Here is an 18,259-nt window from a genome sequence, read left to right on the forward strand (position 1 = left end):
GCTTTTTTGATCTTCACAGTGAGGCAGAAAGGGTAGGAGTGTTATCCCCATATTTTAGCAAGAGATGCTGCCATTCTGTAAAAAAAAACCTTAGCAAAGAGGGAAGCCAAGGTGGATAATGATTGTTCATGACAATGAGGGCAGCGTTTTAGCAGTAGGCACCAAATTAGACGTGAGCTTGCTGTGCTGGCAGGCAGGGCTGTTCTCGGGGGCTGCAGAAACACTGGTCACTGGACCACAGGGCTGGTGACCTCTGGCCCCCGGAAATGGTTTCCTCTCAGACAAGTCCTTTCAGACACTTCACTATGCAATAGATTTGGTGGTTCTGGAAAAGGATCAGGAGGAGAAGGAGGAGAGGCAGGCTAGAGGCAGCTTCCTCTCAACCTGTGTGTCCTTCCCCACTGGACTCTCAACCCCGTGAGAGCAGGAACCATGTCTCGCATGTCACCATTAAGTTCAGTACCAAGCTGAGTGCTTGGCACATGGTAGCAAATGTTTACAAAAAAGAGAAAGGCTCTAAGGGATGGAGGGAGCAGGAAAAGATGAATGACAGATGCGTGCATGGATGAAATGACCAACGGGCATCAGTGGAAAGATCCCATAGAAAGAAAGATTCCTAGTCTAGGAAATCTTAGTCTCAGTTCTGCCACTCTCTCTAGCATACAGATAATAGCACACTTTCTGCCTCGAGGTTATAATGAGGAGACAAACAAAATAGAAGTGTCGAGTGCTTTGAAAAGCACTCTGCATTATGTTAACAAAGGCTATGTCAGCCAAGGTGTAATTCTGACAAAAGCATTTTCTTTTGGCTTTATCCAGTCTTCCCTTTCAAGCCCTGATATCTTTGACTCCCCAAGTCCCGAAGAAGATAAAGAAGAACACGTTTCTCTTGCACACAGAGGAGTGGACGCGTCAAAGAAAACTTCAAAGACTGTTACCATATCCCAAGTGAGTGGCCAGCCGTGGCAAGGGTATCCCGACAGCATGGGATCCCTGCCTTTTCGTGGATGCTCTGATGATGAGTTATAAACCAAAGAAAGATAAACACACGTCTTAGTCATGTGGGGCTGCTAAAACAAAGTGCCATAGATCGGGTGCCTTAAAAACAACAGAAATTTATTTCTCACATTTCTGGAGGCTGCACACCCACAATCAGGGTGCCAGCATGGTCAGGTTCTGGTGAGGGATTTCTTCCAGGTTGTAAATTGCCAGCTTCTCATTGTATCCTCACATGGAGCAAAGAGGGTGAGAGAGCTCTCTGGGGTCCCTCTTAGAAGGGCACTAACCCCATTCATGAGAGCTCCACCCTCATGACCTAATCACCTTTCTAAAGTCCCATTTCCCAGTACCACCACAATGGGGGTTAGGATTTTCTTGTATGAATACTGGAAGGACACATTCAGTCCATTGCAACAGACAACACAAGTTTTCGTCATTCTTTAGAGACAGTGATTACTTCGGTCATCAAAATTCCCAAGGAATGTTACAGTCTCCAAAACTGGCCAGAATCCCATATTTTCTCCTGTGGCTTGATCTCCTCTTCATACCTTCAAACACACACACACACACACACACACACACACCCTTGCACACCACCACCACCGCCACCATCACAACAACCAAAACAACTTTAAAAACCTAGAGGTATCTAGAAAGACTACATTAAATATATTAAATGCTGTGGCCTCTGCCCACAGATTGTGACTTTTATGTTCAAAACTGGTGGTATCACAAATTATGGTTGGCAGTTCATGAATTTGAATAACTAATGAGGTTTGTTAAAGAAAAACTCATTTGGATTCATTTATTAGGATAAATTTATAGTCACTTTAATGTTTAAAAACATTTTAATTTCATTGCACTCCCAGGGGATGGTATAGCTCTTTTATTATTGACTTGTGAGGAACAAAGAACACATTGTTTAGCAACTGCATGTGGCTTCTGAAGGGTACCCTGTACAAGTTCTGTTCATCCTGTGATTGTGAAGTAAGATTTTAAAATTCCATTTTCTTGTGCTAAGAACCCAGTCAATTAGAGTTATTTTCTGTAAACATTAGCAACCGCTTTCTGTCTAAAAGCAGAAAACAGAAGTCATTTTTAAGGCACTTGAAGCAAGAATTAGCACAAAGAAATCAAAGGTGATGTGGAATTTTCCTTCTCATAGATTTAAGAATTTACATGTATAGATTTTCTTAAAAATCTGATATAGTCAGCAAAAATATGATCCTGTAAAACAGATCGATTGTAATTATTCACAAAACTGAAGCAGTCTTCCTTCATAAAAGGGTTCCATTTGCAGAAATTGGATTTAGATCCGTTTTTTCTGGTGACCGTAGGAATGCCTATAGTTGCCGGCTCTTCGACATCCCTAGGGTGTCTCTATAGTGACATCTACTGGTGGGCAGTGGCTCTTCACGTTTCTGAGTTGCTCTTGTTCTGTCTTATTAGCCTGTTTCACTTGCCTGGAGTTGTCATGTCTTGTTGTTTATTGCTTCTGGAAATTCCACTTGAACAAATTTGATCAGGACATTTGGTGGCCTGCACTCTGCGAGGGTTTATAACCAGCACTTGGTAGCTGAAATGGGCTGGGAGAGCGAGTAGCGTAGGAAACGCAAAGAGAAGCATTGATTCAAGAAGTGCCTGGAAGTCAGTCAGTGTGAGGACATCGGTGGGTTGAGGGAGGTGCATGAGAATGCAGGGTGGGAAATGGGGAAAAGAATGAGCCCGGGAATAGAAAAGAAGTAAGGAAAATCAGGTCAGGAGAGCATGTATCTTCAGACTCGGGCAGCCACCGTCACGGTACCAGGCTTGAGGGTCCAGCTGATGGGGAGGGGATTGAATCTCAGTTCTGCCGCTTAGGAGCTGTGAGACTTGGGGAATTTCTCAACCACATCCCTAAGCCTCAGTCACCTGCTCTGTCAAGCCTGTGTGCCAACGGATCCTCATGTCAGTTGTCCCAGCAGCATCCGGCATATAACCAGTGCTCCGTAAATGTCAGTCCCTCGCCCCTCTTACTATGACTCCTACTAACAATAAGCACAGGATGGTGGATCACTCTCCCTGGCAGCAGAAAGCGATTTTCCTCAATGATAACTTGGCAGAGAAAAGGCGAGCAGAAAGGCTGGGAACGATGGCCCATCTGCTTCTTGGCTGACTCTGCCCAGTTTCTCCCTGTAGCACAGCCCGAATCCAGACTCTGCCTCCTCACTGTGCCAACCCAGCCCCATCTTGGCTCCTGCCCTGGGCGCCGGCTGCTGGAGGGAGTCCCGGCTGTGTTCCCCAGCCTCACCAGCCGCCTCAGCTTCCTCCGCTTCCCCCTTCACCTCCCAACATCCTGTCTACTACCTGCCCTCCCCCTATGATCTCACCTTCCCTTGCTGCCGATGCCTCCCCAGGCCTGCCACGTGCCCCTCTTCCCTCCCACCCGTGACTCTCACACTCTCTGTGCCCTCCTGGCCCCCTCAGGACACTTCTCCATCAGGCCTCCCCGCTTGTCTCCTCCATCTTCAGCCTTGGCTCTTACCCTCAAGATATCTTCCAGCTCAGGGTCTTCCCCCATCTTTGAAAGAAAACAAAACCCTTCCTTGACCCTGTCTTCTCCTGAGGCTTCTTCACGAACCCTCTCTCTCTTTCTCCCATCTTCCTTCCTCAGCCAGATGTTTGGAAAGAGAGTTCTAAACTTGCAGGCCACGCCCCCCCACCTCCCAGGCAGGCGCTAACCTACCTCGATTAGATTTCAGTCTTCCTTGGCTCCACCAAATGGGTTCCCCCCAGTTTTCCTCTCAGCACTGTCTGGAAACTCCTGCAGGGAACTTCCATGACCCAGGCCCTCTTCTGGTCTGGCTCCATCCCCTCTCTCACCACTCTGTCCCAGTCCCCAAGGGCTCTCCTCTCTCTCTCCACCTCTTCATTCTGGGGCCTCTTCTCCTTCTGTGTTGTCCACCCCCATGGCTTGCACTTCCTCTGGCGATTTCTCTGGCCCAACTCACTTTTTCAGTCATTGCCTCTGCCCATTGGCCCTCCCGCTTCAGGCTCCTAAGATTCAATATGTCCGAAACCGAGATTGTCATTTGGGCCTTCAGCCTGTTCTTCCTCCCATGAAAGGGTCAATCTTAATGCCTCCTTCCTCCATCCCCACTTATGGCCCTTGATCTCTATTTCCTTCTCTCCCACTATGGCCTGTCCAGGACCACATCCTCCTGGTCTTGGGCTGTCTGCTCCGGGAGGGTGAGGACTGCATCTCTTGGTTGGATGAGCCTGCCATTGCCGCATCTCTCAAAGCTGCCTTCTCTGTATCCTCTTGGCCACTGCCTGAGTCAAACCCTCACCATTTTTAGCTAGACCTCCAGACCCTCCAGCCCTTCAGCTCTTCTGCAGCCACAGTGATCTTTAGCTTGGCAGGCAATCTCTTTAACCCTTTCTGCAAGTCCCCTGCGTGCACCCTACCTCTCTCTCGCCCCCCTGACATTCTAGCTTCCCGTGAATGCAGTTCACTCTCCCTCCAGTCTCCAGGCCTTTGCCTAGCACGTTCCTTCCTCTAGAACTCCCCCCAAACCCCGAGCCGCTTCCTCTTTTCTGACCACCTCCTGGTCCTCCTCCTCCGGGATGAGGCTGTCGGCTCCTTCCTGACGGCCTCCCTCTGGGCCACTGGGCCCTTTCTGTGTATCCTGCGTGTGTATTATGTATACTCTTCTGCGGCTCTCTGTGCTTCCTTCCCTGCATGCACGCTTCCCCTCATCTGCAGTGCGTTGGTTGGTCTGTCTGTCTGCACCTCACTGGGTTCTAAGCTCCTTAAGACCCAAGAAAATGTTTTGCTCAGAGTTTGCAGAGCCTAGTGGGTACGTGGGCCTCTAGATGTATACATTAAACCAGTTAGGAACTACCAGTTCAGAAAGGTGGTCAAATTTAAAATACATAAGTGGATGCCTGCACCAAGTAAGCCCTTAAGGGATTGTGGATGAAGGAACGAGTGAGTGGAGTGTATGGAGGGCTGCGGGGACAGTGATGTAGAGGACGGGGAGGTGCAGCACACGAATCCCCAGCCTGAATCCTCTCTGTCCTCCCTCATCACAGGTGTCCGACAACAAAGCCTCCCTGCCGCCCAAGCCAGGGACCATGGCTGCGGGCGGCGGTGGGCTGGCCCCTCTGTCCTCAGCAGCATCCTCCCCCCTGTCGTCCTCTTTGGGAACAGTTGGACACAGAGCCAACTCCCCGTCTCTGTTCGGCACGGAAGGAAAACCAAAGATGGAGCCTGTGGCCAGCAGCCAGGCGGCCGTAGAGGAGCTGAGGACGCAGGTCCGGGAGCTGAGGAGCATCATCGAGACCATGAAGGACCAGCAGAAGTGAGTGTCTGCGGCCCCTTCTTTAACTGCCTCCCGGGTTGCTTTCCTCCAGGTCAGGTCTCGGTTCTGCCAGCCCAGCTCCCAGCCTCTCCCCTAGGATGGGCCAGCCTCCCCGGGGCTGGTGGCAGCAGGGGTGAGAGTCACTGTGTGAACCAGAGGGGCTTCATTTAGCTTAGCTCCACATGTAAACTGGGCCAGCTGCATGCAGGAAGGGCACAGGCTGGCGGTGGGGCGTGTGGGGAGGAGTCAGCTATAGGGGCTGAAGTGCTCAGCAGGCTGCGAAAAACAAAGATCTTTAAATCCCCAGTAGACACGGTATGCGCACACATACCTTTTTTTTTTTTTTGGCTGTGTTTGGTCTTCACTGCGGCACGCGGGCTCTCTCTAGTTGTGGCGAGCGGGGGCTACTCTTCATGGCGGTGCGCGGGCTTCTCATTGTGGTGGCTTCTCTTGTTGTGGAGCACGGCTATAGGCACACGGGCTTCAGTAGTTGCAGCACTCGGGGTCAGTAGTTGTGGTGCACAGGCTTAGCTGCTCCAGGGCATGTGGGATCTTCCTGGACCAGGAATTGAACTTGTGTCCCCTGCATTGGAAGGCAGATTCTTTACCACTGCGCCACCAGGGAAGTCCCCATACCACCTCTTAATAATCCCAACAGCCAGCTTTTCTTCTAGCATCAGAAAAATTGCAGTTTCTTCAGTGAGCTGCCCCACGGAGGAACTGGCTTGCATTTTGGGGCACAGTGTACGAAAAAGATGCAGGGACTCTTTAAACCTGAGGCTTGAACACTCAGCAAGATGTTCTCACCATGAGACTCAGGCTGCCTCCGTGCATGCCTGCACACATGAGCTGTGCGTCTCTGATCCTCAGGAGCACTTAGATGGGGAGAGGGACCTGCAAGCCAAAATAAATATCACACACGTATCACCCAGGATGCTGTGTGCAGTGACAGAAAGTGGTAAAAGGATTGGAAGTTGGGAGGCACTTATCTGAATAAACAGAGGCACAGAGAGTTTAGGGATCTGTTAGCTCTTTCTTGAACGAAAGGGAGAGGCATCTCAAGGAGGTGTTTCCTGAGTAGGATTTCGAAAGCCAACCTAGCGTTGCGAAGAGCAGAGCACCCCAGCAGAAGGAACAGCATGGGCGGGTTCATGGGCACACAGAGCGGCCCGGCAGGTCAGCGCATTCCTGGTGCCTGGCCACCCGGATCGGGAGGTGCCCGGCGTGGTGGTGGCCGACGGGGCCACAGTCTCGCAGTCATACCCTCAGGAGGACACCTGCCGCTGGCAGAAACCCTGGCACCTGCTGCCACTGACAGGGCTGGAGGGCCCTGAAGTGTTTTCTTCTATACTTTGGGGAATAAGTGGGTTAAACAGAGTCAGTTTCTTCTCTGAAGGGCTGCTCAGAGCCTTCGCTGCGCATGGGAAGATGACGGATAACATATGCAGTGTTTCCCAAATGTACTTAATCCACAGAGTCCTTTTTCTCCCTAGAGCATTCTAGGACAAGGCTTCTGTGGAACTCACCTTGGAGCACTGTGGCACTATTCCGTTTCTGCTCCACTCAGGCTGGAGGTGTCATATGAAGGGGGGGCCTCTTGGACTCACCCCCTGCTTGGAAGGGGCTCATCAGATAAATATGCAGAACCACAGGATGGGATCACAGTGGGTCTCGAGGTGCCAGCCAGGGTGCTCCTAATTCCTCCAAGTCCCCAGCTCCTACCTGACCCTGCATGCTATAGCTTTGGGTACCTAAAGGCCCCATCCATGTCCAGGCGACAGGTGTCCCCTGCCTAGACAGCAACTGCACAGCCCAGTACATCCCAGAGCACTGGTTCTTGGCCTTCTGAACAAGATGGGTCAGACATTCCTGGATCCAGGGCTTTGTCCCTTGAGGCCCTCCCTCTGAGAAGTGCCTGGAACTTTCCTATGCATCTGAAATGGCCTGTGCCTGAGTCTTGAGCGCAGAATTGCCAGTGCCTTGGGGCTGCTCCACCCGACGTTCCTCTCTCCACTGTGAAGCCCGGGCATAGTTGGCTGGAGCTGTGCTTGCCCAGCCAGCATCTTCTTGAATCAAATGTCACGAAGGCCCCTCTCCAAGGCCTGCCCTTCACAGGCTTCCTCAGCCTGGCCTTCATGCCCAGGAGCACTGGATCCTCACCAGTCTCCCCCATTAGCTCTTGGTGTCATTTTCCTTTCAGCCTTCAGCTCAAGTCTGTGCCAAATCCCCTCATCCCCAAACGTGTGGTTCTCACCTCCCTGCTTCTGTCCTGGCTTTTCTCCATCAACTCCCCCATCTTCCTCCCTCCTGGTAGACACGTACCCTTTTTTTACTAGTTCAAGACTCAGTGACTTTCTTCGCACTTCCCTTTCCAACTAACTCCCCCACCTGGACCGCTCCAGGCTTTGCCTGCCATAGTCTTCCTAGAGTCATGCCATGTGTTTAGGGTCCCATCTTCTACTTCTCTCCTAAGCCCTAAGTAGTGCCCACTGAGATAGTGGTACATAGTGTGTGCTTGAATAAATACAGGAACAAAGCACAGCTGGTTAACGTCAGAGAACCCAACGTGTCGACAGCAGTGCTGGGACACTGGCCCAAGTTCAGGGACCATCATGGTGCTTGTTTGAAGTGAGCAAATGCTATATAACTTCCACCTTGTTTATTGTGCTGGTTCTGTGGTCTTTGTTTTTTGATTTTTCCAGTCCAATTTGTACAAATGCATGTGTAAAATGGAGTGTCTGATACCCTAAAATGGAGTATAGCACTCTGACAGAGTTAGGAAGATTACAGTGTCCTAAGTATAGAGCCCGAGTTTGCAAGATGATTAGTTTTGTTCTACTTCATTATTTAATGCTGGGAAGGGCACCAGGCTGTGTGTTCTAACTCGTGTCTACTTTCTCTATGACATGATTACCATATCATTAGTTCAGCTCTTTTACTTCCAAGTGTTTGGGTCTTATTTGTAGGATTTTGTGAGAATCTCTGAAAACACACCACTAACCTGTTAGCAATTTAAAACTCTGTGACAATAAAGGAAATATATATGGAGTGGTAAAAACGTCTGCAATGAATATTATTATGTAAGTACATGTAAAGAGCAGTGATTATGTAACAAAGGACTAGTTAGAGGGAAGATGACCGAATATGAGCCTGGATACCTAGAGTCTAGTCATTGGGCAAGTCAGGCCACCTCTCTGGGCCTCAGTTTCCCCATCTTTTTCTTTCAGGAGAAGCTTGCACTAAGGGATTTCCAAGGTCGTTTCAGACCTGCTAGTTGATGGCTACATATTTGGGGAGCCCAGAAATAACGGCCTTTCTGTCTGCAACAGGCTTTAAGCAATAGCCGTGCAAAGAAAATATAATGTAATGTTGTGTCCACATTTTCTTTGTAAAAAGATCAGGTGGATTTTGTAGTGATAAGAGACTTCTTATCTCTTGTGGGGAAGTCTGGGCTTTTGTTTAATTTTATTGCCATTTGCTTTCCAGACGAGAGATTAAGCAGTTACTGTCAGAGTTGGATGAAGAGAAGAAAATCCGGCTTCGGTTGCAGGTGGGTCCCTTTGGGTCCTGTTGCCTCATGAGAGGCTCAGTTGGGGGTGGGAGCAGAGCCAGGGCTTTATTTTGAAAATAAATTATAGTTACTTCTCTACCAATTTAGATATGCTTCCTGTGACAATTTTCTTAGAATTATATAGCCTCTCTTCCCATCCTGTCCTGGGATCCAGGAAGTCTTGGGGAAGGGAGGCATTAGCAAATGTGTCCCCAGTTGGGTTTCTCATTTGGAATTTATCTGAAACATCTCCTCCGTGAAAAGCTCCCCCCAGTTTCCCGAGGCCTCATTGTCATAACTGCCAGAGGGCGTGGCACTGGGGAGACACTGTTGGCGCTTCTGTCATGTGGCCATTCGGACTCCAAGGACCACGGCTGTCCACACTCAGCGCTTGCTCTTTATCTCTTTACTTCTGCCTGATAGTCGTGTCAGTCCTGCAGGGCATCAGAGCTCTGTCCGCATCTAGCCTCTCTCTGATCTAACTCAGCCATTACCGAAGGGTGGAGAGTGTGCAGCAGCTGGAAATGGTGGGCTTTCAGCTCTCATGCAGGCAGTGCCCACGGTGGTAACTGGGATCTATGGTGCCTGAAGGATGGGTAACTGCTTGTCATCACTTTGGGGGTGCTGATAGCCACCCCCTTGGGCCCAACCATAGCTGCCTTCCAATCCTGCCAAGTGGTCCAGTGTGTCAGGACAACCTGCTCCACCCTCCAGCCAAGAAACTGGAATTATTGTTGTATTGTTGCTTTTGACAAATTTTGGATACTGGCAGCCTGAGAATTCAAACATCCACCCTTTCCTAGCACTTTGCGTCGGTGTGCCTATTCTTTAGGTTTATGTCATTTCTGGCATCGTGATCAACTCCTCATTCAGATGTCATTTCACCCATTTTACCTTTCAGATTGTCAGGTTGATTATTTTCTTTCAATCAACCAGGTTGCTTATCTTTGCAAGCTTTGATCCAACCAGCTAATTCGTGGTTTTGTTCGGCTCTTGTTTTTCCTTTATAGATGGAAGTTAATGACATAAAGAAAGCTCTTCAATCAAAATGAATACTTGATAAATGAAATGTCACATTATTCATCCCGAGTCTAAGACTCACATTTTCCGCCCCAGCCAAAATAACCTTGTGCCAAAAGATTAAAGGTTTGCCTCAACATGTCCCTGTTTGAAAGATTAGCACAAAAGTCTTGATAGCACAACACAAATTCCATCCAAGAGGAGACTCTTCCCCATGGTATAGTCCTGGGTCTGGCACTGGTTGTGACTTAAACAGAGCAAATTGTGCTAAAGGCTTTTTTACTATGAGATCTCACGTGAAACGAAAACTCAGGCAGTTTAGTCCATAGTGGTACTATTTTGATGATATTTTCCATTAATAAAATGTAATTTTAGATTCTTCGTTTACAAGCTTTATAATTTTATGATTTTTTTAAATCGTGTTTTGCCACAGATTCCCCCCGTGTTTGTATTACACATAGTCTGGAGCGAGCATCCCATTCTTTTGCTTTAGGCGGAATGCTGCCTCGCTCTGTGTCCCCCTCAAGGAGCCTATTACATATGCAATTTTAGGTCCAACCTGTCCCTTCTCCTGCCAGCAAACCCCACCACCCTAAGATAAATTTTAGCTTATATATGATGGTATATTTACAAAACGAGAAAGAGAAAATCTGGTATTTGCAATGATCTGTGCCTTCTTTTTACCACCCTCTTGATTGGAGCTTTTGTGATGCAGCTACCATGATTTAAAAAACACACACACATTTTTGTTTAGCCACTTATCCAAGTCCACTAGAGGCCACTGTCTTCAAAGCTTCTCTCGCCTAACCAAAGGTCCTAAGAGGAGACAGCTGTGAAGTTGGGCGTGCTCTTTGGTACCAGCTGTGACTTTTAAGTTCTCCTAGTTTTAGGTTGTTCATGAACTAGAAATGTCACCCCTGCTTGATTTTTCATCAGCCAAGTTAAACCCCTGCTTCCTGTCCTTTGCACCTTTTGAGTGAACAGAATATGCATTATTAAAGCAAAAATAAATAAAAGTAAAATGCAAATGAAAACAAAGGGGGGGGAAGTTGTATTATTTCCTGCACTGGGTTCTCCGTGTGTGCTGTTGTTGAAACTGTACTCACATGATGTCATTTGCCTTGCTCTCTTGTAGCCCTTTCCTCAGGTCCAAGAGAAAGGGGGGAGGCACTTGTTGAAGTGTAGCCATTGGATCTCTTGCATTTATGGAACTGCTTTTTCCTACTCGACCGGAGGAAACTGGTATTTGCTTGTCCGCTTTATCTTTGTAGCCAATGAAGAGTTCAGCCTTAGACTATGTAACTGTTTTCTCATCCTTAGCTGAAAATAAGGGGAGCATACTGTATTGCAAGATTGTTTGGGGATTGGGGGGTGGGGGGGTGGTCCCTTCATGGCCCCTGAAGATACTGTATGTGTTTCTAAAAAGCTGCTTTGTCCATTTCCTGAGTTTTAGAGTGAAACTACTAAACATGAGTAGATTTGCACAACCACAAAGAATGAGAATTGATAGCAGCGAAGGAATGATGCAAAAAAAAAAAATCACACGTTCCTGATCATTGGAAGTATTACAAATAAATGTCTCTTCTTCTCTCTTCCTCTCTCCCTTCCCCCGCCTTCCCTTACCTACATACCCAACCTAGTTGCTGGAGGCCACTGTTTCCTCCAGAGTATTCACAGAGCCCCGGACACCCTGGTCTTCCAGGTGCGGTTCCAGGGTGAGGGCACAGTTAAGGGAAGGGATTGTGTAAAGAAAGAAGGCTCGCACCCTTCACTCTCCTATCTGGACATACTGCCTTTCCAGCAGCCTTGCCCTCAGTGTGCTTGGGGCCAGGAGCACCGAGTTTCCAAGGGCAACATAAAACATTCCTATACCCCTTGACTGTTCTAAGCATTTCTGCCTTGAACATGAAGGCTTTAGAGATATCCCACCACCAAATATAAGAATGAGGATTGGATTCTTTGACATTTGGATTTCTCATTTACTCATCATGAGAATCCCTAATGATATAGTTTTATATAATGTGTATACAGAGAAGGATTGTTAATAAATTAAATGGAGAGGTTGGAGCGCCCTCGTGGGGCACTGGTGCCCTGGAATATAGGAGGGCTGTCATCTTCTCCTCGTAGAGCCATTGGCTTTCTTTGTATCAGGAGAGGGAGAAGCAATTCTAGAAGGCGAAGTTGGCATATCCAGCTTCATTACTACCCTGTGGGCTAACCAGCAAGAGGATTCTACAGTCATGGAACTGGACAAGCCACTGCCCGAACAGCCACCATCTTTACTCTACAGAATGGAGCCATCAGGAATATCGAAAAGCTTGGAAGTATCACTTTTGAAAAAATTCTTTTGCATTCAGCATGGACTCGACCAGCATCTATGGAGATTATTTTTTTGCTTCATTTTCTAAAGTTGTATTTAGAAAAGTCTTAAGTATTGTGCTTTGTAAAGAAGATGATTAAAATGAAGTTTTGTGAAAATATTTTTGTTCAAAGTTGTCATGGTCCAAGAGGAATGATATCTTGGCGTTCGTCATTTTTCTCCATTTTATACAATTCGATTACACTCCGAGAAGTGTCTTCAGAAGACATGGAATATAGTGTGCCCCCCTCCCCATCTCTCCCAAGTGAAGAAAAATAATCCAGTAAAATCTGTGGCCGTGAATTCCATTTTTAAGTTGTTCACTTTTACATTCATATTTAAGCAGAAAATTCTAGTTAGGTCTACATTCTTTTTTAGTGTAAAAATCATTAAATTATTATTCAAATAATTGTGTAAAGCCATTTTTATTCATCCACAGCCCTCTAGACAGCATACTCAAGCACATGATTTGTTTCTCCCATAAAGATAGCCTGTGTCTGTCATCACGTGTGTGTCTTTGGTTACTAAGAGTAGGCTTTTATTTTCTTTCGTAACCAGTTCCTTGATGAGAAAACCATAGGGTGTATAATTTATTGCTTACAGTTGCCATGGTCTGTGTAAAAATAATCCCCAGGTCCCACAAAGGTCTTTGTATTGTAACTTGAGGTCACTATGGTCTCTTTTTTGGTATTAGATTAGGTTTTAGTCCTCTAGTTATTTTAGCACAAATTAATGTCAAGATGTTTTAGCACCAAGAGGGTTTGGTAAAAAGCTTTTCTCTTTGGTTTTGTTCAAATGAAACTGTAACAAAGCAACGTGTGTGTCAGTGATAGGTGTTCCGCATGGCTGATTGCGGTGTCCAACAGAGGGAAGGCTTGGCGCTTTCAACCCAAGCCAGGGGAAGAAGATGCCGTTCCCAGAATTGGCTCTAAAGAGGAAACACAATAGCCCAGGCAGACAAAACTCTTTCCAGGCCAAAAATAAATGTCAGAGGGGCTCATGTCTCTTGAGGTGATGAACCTTTGCTCTCATTCCTAATTCTGTCCGTAGGGTTTCCCAACACGTGGAGCAGAAGGCAGCCTCTGAAGCCAAGGAGAATCCATGAAGCAGATACAGATTCCTAAGAGGCAGTTTTATTTCATGCCTTTTTAAGTGACCCCAAACTGGGGTGGCTGTGGGGGCAGCCTGATCCCATAAGTGAAAGTGTATGTTAATGGTATTTATGAATTCAGAATTCACAGTAAAATGGGCTATTCCTTTTTTCTTGTTGGAGCAATAGGTGATAAAATATTTGAACCAAACAATAGAATAAGGTAACCTAATTGGTTATAGCTACAATTTTCTAAGGAAAAAATAAAGGGAAAAAAACTGACTGAAAAAGAAAAGTTGAGTTCCTGGAGAACCAGCTTCATGGGGCAGTTCTCTTTAAATGGCAACACATTTAATTAAATTATACAGAAAAACAATGTCATTTAAGTCATGACGCTTCCCTTCTCTCTCACCCCTATAGAATATGACTGGTTCTCCAAGAAACTAAGATTTGTTGGCAAACTTTGAGCGCTTTGATGAGAAAGTGACCTGGAAATGAAAACTTCATTATAAATTGTGTTAATTTTTTTAAAAGTTTTAAAGGGTTTGGAAACCAGTTTTTAAAGCTAAAAAGAAAAACCACATAATTCCAATTGGTTGGATAAGTAATGTACATTTTAAAAATTAAAATAAAATAATATCAAAATGCATTAAAAAAGATCAAAATGCAAATTCCAGGAAAAACAAAAGATGACACATAAGAAAAGTAAAATGGACTTGTCCCATGCCCTATACTGTAATATAAAATCCATTTGTTCAAATAAATATGGAATAGGCACAGAAAAAAAAAAAAGAAAAACCACAAAGAAGTCAATAGCATTTCCAAGGTTATTCCCCAAGAGAAAAACAGAGATGTCTTAGGAGAAATGAGGTGGATTCTCTTCAAGTTTCATGAGGGTTTCTTAGTTCAGGGCCTAAACTGAGAGAACCAGGAACTTGACTGGGGCTGAAGCTCTGCTGTTGAATGCTGAAGGGAGGTAGATGAACAGGGACACTTGTATGAAACACCCACCTGCCCCCCTGCCTTGGCCCCAGGAGGCTCTCGAGAAATGTTCTTGTTTGTTCTCAATCAGGTCAGTCTCCTTGGAGGAAGTGAATCTGGAATGAAGAGAGATAAGTCTCAGAGGGAACTTCAGGCCTGGAAGGATAAGTGCCCTGCTTTTAAAGGGACGCATCTAGTGCTGACAGTCTGGCAGGGGGTGATGAGGAAGACAAAACGGGGAGGCAGAGCGGAGCGGGAGAAGCTTCAAGGTAACAGAGGACACCACGTGCTAAGGAGGGGCCTGTTGACACGAATCCTACCAACGAATCTTCTAAGGTTAGAGGACCAGAGCAATGACTGTAGGTTCAAATGTAGAACCCAGTCACCTTGAGTATTTTTAACTAACTTTTTTTCTGATTATGAAGCTAATATTATACCCAAAGTAGAAAATAAAAGTTATAAAGAGAAAGGCAGATAATATTTCCACAACTCCACCACAGGGACATTGGTAGGATTGCACTTTGTGGCCTTCTCGTGGTTGGGTGGGGGCAGTTCCTGGCCAATATGTCTGCATGGTCTTGGCATTGAGATTATCAGAGAATAAAAGGAAATGTGAAATGCTTTAAATTTTTAAAAAATAGAAAGGCAGAAATTTTCCTAATTTCATTCAGATACAGCCTTTAATAATTTTGATGTCTCCTAATGGAGGTCATTCTGTGTCTATAGTTTTATAGTCTGCTTTTTATACTTAGTATTATCATTTCATTGTCATTAATTTTTTTCAAAAACATGATTTGTAATGGCTGCATAATATTCTGTCTCTAGATATGCCAGAGAGCATTTAACCAATCTTTTCTGGAACATGTATTGAGTGCTTACGATGTGCCAGACACTGCGATAGGTGCTGAATGCAGCATAGACCCTGTCCTCAGGGAGCTCAAATGGGAGAAAATAGACAGGTAAGCAGGCAAGTCTTCCACAGGAAGAGAGCACGACCACAGAGAGAAGTCCAGGGGCTTTGGACCTGCAGAGCAGAGGTGCCCAATAGAGCCTTGAGCCTGGGGAGGTCAGGGAAAGATGGATATTTTTGGTTAATTCCAATTTTTTATGTTATAAAGCTATGATGAACATCTCTGGGCATAAATCTATGTCCACATTTCCAATTTATCCCTAAGACAATTCCTAGAAATGGAGGGTGAGTTACCTGGGATTTTTAGCAAGAATAGTTTTTGCCTGTTGATAGACATAGTTGAATTAACATTAGTATACAAAATGACTAACCACCCATCCACCCCTAAAGTTGTAGTCGCCTAAACCTCCATGAGTAACAAGTCTGGATCTCTTCCTTCTGGCTAGTCACTGCTCAAGTGTCACCTCATGGGAGAGGCCATCCCTCAGTGCTAAATAAAAGAGCAACTTTAGCCCCGATCCTCTCTCAGACTCTCCCATAGGAGAGTCTGTTTCATTCACACACACACACGCGCACACACACACACACACACATTACTTGTCTGTTTTCTGTCTCCTCTCCCTAGAATGAGTTCTTCACTGCTATGTCCCCAGCTCCTAAAACATTGCCAGGTGCATAGTAAGCCCTTGATACATGTTTGTTGACTGAATAGATGAATTGGTAATTGTGACTGATGCCAAATGGGATTTATTCTATAAATTTGAGCAGCCCAGTTTCACCTTTACTAAAACTCTTAAGCGTAAAACTGTAGCATTAGGGAGGATTCATGACATAAGAAAACAGATATGAAGAAAGCCTTCAGAAGTGCTTTATCTGTACTTGAGTCTCAGCCAACACCTGGACCCAAAGGAGTGTGCTTACATCACTGTGGATCTTAGAACAAGTTCACATGGTCTGTACACCATTATCTCTAAGACTTTCATCCACTATTAGAAAATCATGACTACCTCTGTTTTAAGATATAAAGCATTATTTTTTACCCAGGTTCACTCTGGAGAAAGAATTAATTCAAGGCTGAGCATATTTCTAATCCTTTACTCTTGACACTTCTCTGAAGTCAGCCAAGAACCTAATTGCTGCCCCTCAGGGCTGGCCATTTGCCCTCAAAGTGATGAATAAGTAGGACATGTAGATGAGCCCCGAGCCTCTGAGACACGCCAGAGGGTTCTTGAGGTGTGATCCCTGAAAGAGCAGTAGTAGCATCACCAACCAGGAACTGGTAGAAATGAACATTCTTGGGCCTTGCCCTGGACCTACTGATTCAGAAACTCTGGAGAAGGACCCAGCAATCTGTATTTTAAGAAGTCCTCCTGATGATTCTTATGCATGCTCAAGTTTGAGGACCACTGTCATGGAGGGATTGTCTCGCTCCCAATGAGTTGTGTGTAGAATAACCCATAGAAATCTTTTCCAGAAATCTCTAGTTAGACTTTCACTACAGTGAAATAAGGTGCACTATCCAGAAACTATGCCATGGTCTATTAGGAACATGGAATTGACATTTGTAGGTCAAATATGGTTGAATAGGACTTCCAGTTTCAGCTCAGAGATGCAGAGACCTGCAGGACGTCCTTCCCATGCTCACAATGAGCAAAAAGCTGGACAGACTGGAAAGTAAAAGAGAAATGAGTTTTCAGAGCAAACAGTCATTTCAAAATCTGGAGAGAGGCACTTTTTTTGGAGACATGGGACCTGAGCATTTGCTTACCAAGGACAAGAAGCCACCAGATACTATAGAAATGGAAAAGAATATCAAAGTAGAAAATTTAGCAAATTGCTCGAGGCTTAGTGTAGACTAGCTTGAGAATATGATGTTCCTGGGGAGAGGGGTTAAACCTTTTTGCAGACATTTCCTCCAAGAACCCCTCCTGGGTCTTACAGGGAGAATCAGGGGATATCCAGAGAAAATTCATGGTGCCGGCTTGAAGTACTGGCTCAGGAATCACTGAGAATTCTAGTCAGACCCTTATCCCTTAAGGAGAAAAAGGCTTATTCTACAGGGGGAGGACATGGTCTAAGGCACTGGTGAAATACCATTGCAGCTAGAGGAATCAATTCCACTCAGCCTCAATTCCCATCTCACCTAAAAAGATTTAATCTTAAGGGAAAAAGGCCTCAAGGCTGTTGATTGAGAATGCTATTGGATACCCACTGCATCTGGGGAAAGATAAGGAAAGCTCTATCCCTGGAGGGAGGGGCAGAAGAACTTTTGATGAAACCGAGGCTTAGAATATTAGAGGCACCTCTCTACCATGCCCCACTAGCACACTAACAAATCTCCGGGAATAACAACAGTGGATTACAGCAGGGAGAGCTGCAAGAGATAGACTGTCTAGGGAACAGCACAAAGGGAAGCCCCCAAACCAAGAGAGGGGACCATAAAAGATCACTAGAGAATTCAAGGTCCTTGATGTCCATAGAGACAACAAACCTCAACACTACCACAGTATCTACTGCCTTATACAGAAGGTCTGGCTTTCAACCAAAAAATTACAAGGCATGCCAAAAGGTAAGAAAATTCAGTCTGAAGAGACAAAGGAATCATCAGAATCAGACTTAGATATGACACAGCTATTGGAAGTATCAGAAAATGAGTTTAGAATAATTATATATAATTATAATTTTTCTAACGAAAAAAGTAGACAGGATGCAAGATCAGACAGGTAATTTCAGCAGAGATGGAAACTATAAGAAAGACTCAAATGGCTGGAAGTAAAAAACACAGTAACAAATGAAGAATGTCTTTGATGCTTCATCAGCAGACTTAACTATTTATATTTACTTGAATAAATAGCAGGACTGACAAAGATAAAAAGAGAAGGCACAAATCACCAAATCAAGAATGAAACAGGGAACATCATTACAGATCCTGTAGCCGTTCAAAGGGTAATAAGGGAATACATTGAATAAGTTTATGATCATAAATTCAACATATTAGAAGAAACCG

General features: G+C 45.5%; 1 protein-coding gene across 3 annotated transcripts in view; it reads left to right on the forward strand.

Moving 5' to 3' along the window:
- The window catches only part of SH3KBP1 (SH3 domain containing kinase binding protein 1), a 333,408-nt gene extending 322,461 nt beyond the window's left edge, over positions 1-10,947 (forward strand). For all 3 annotated transcript variants that reach the window (XM_057718401.1, XM_057718402.1, XM_057718403.1), the window contains 4 exons: positions 820-948; positions 5,074-5,342; positions 8,829-8,892; positions 9,903-10,947. In XM_057718401.1, the coding sequence (XP_057574384.1) occupies positions 820-948; positions 5,074-5,342; positions 8,829-8,892; positions 9,903-9,944 (504 nt within the window). In that variant the 3' untranslated portion in view covers positions 9,945-10,947. The remainder of the gene's footprint in view (positions 1-819; positions 949-5,073; positions 5,343-8,828; positions 8,893-9,902) is intronic.
- Positions 10,948-18,259: the final 7,312 nt, after the last annotated feature.

The sequence above is a fragment of the Hippopotamus amphibius genome, chromosome X (genome assembly GCF_030028045.1).
Source record: "Hippopotamus amphibius kiboko isolate mHipAmp2 chromosome X, mHipAmp2.hap2, whole genome shotgun sequence".
NCBI lineage: Eukaryota > Metazoa > Chordata > Mammalia > Artiodactyla > Hippopotamidae > Hippopotamus > Hippopotamus amphibius.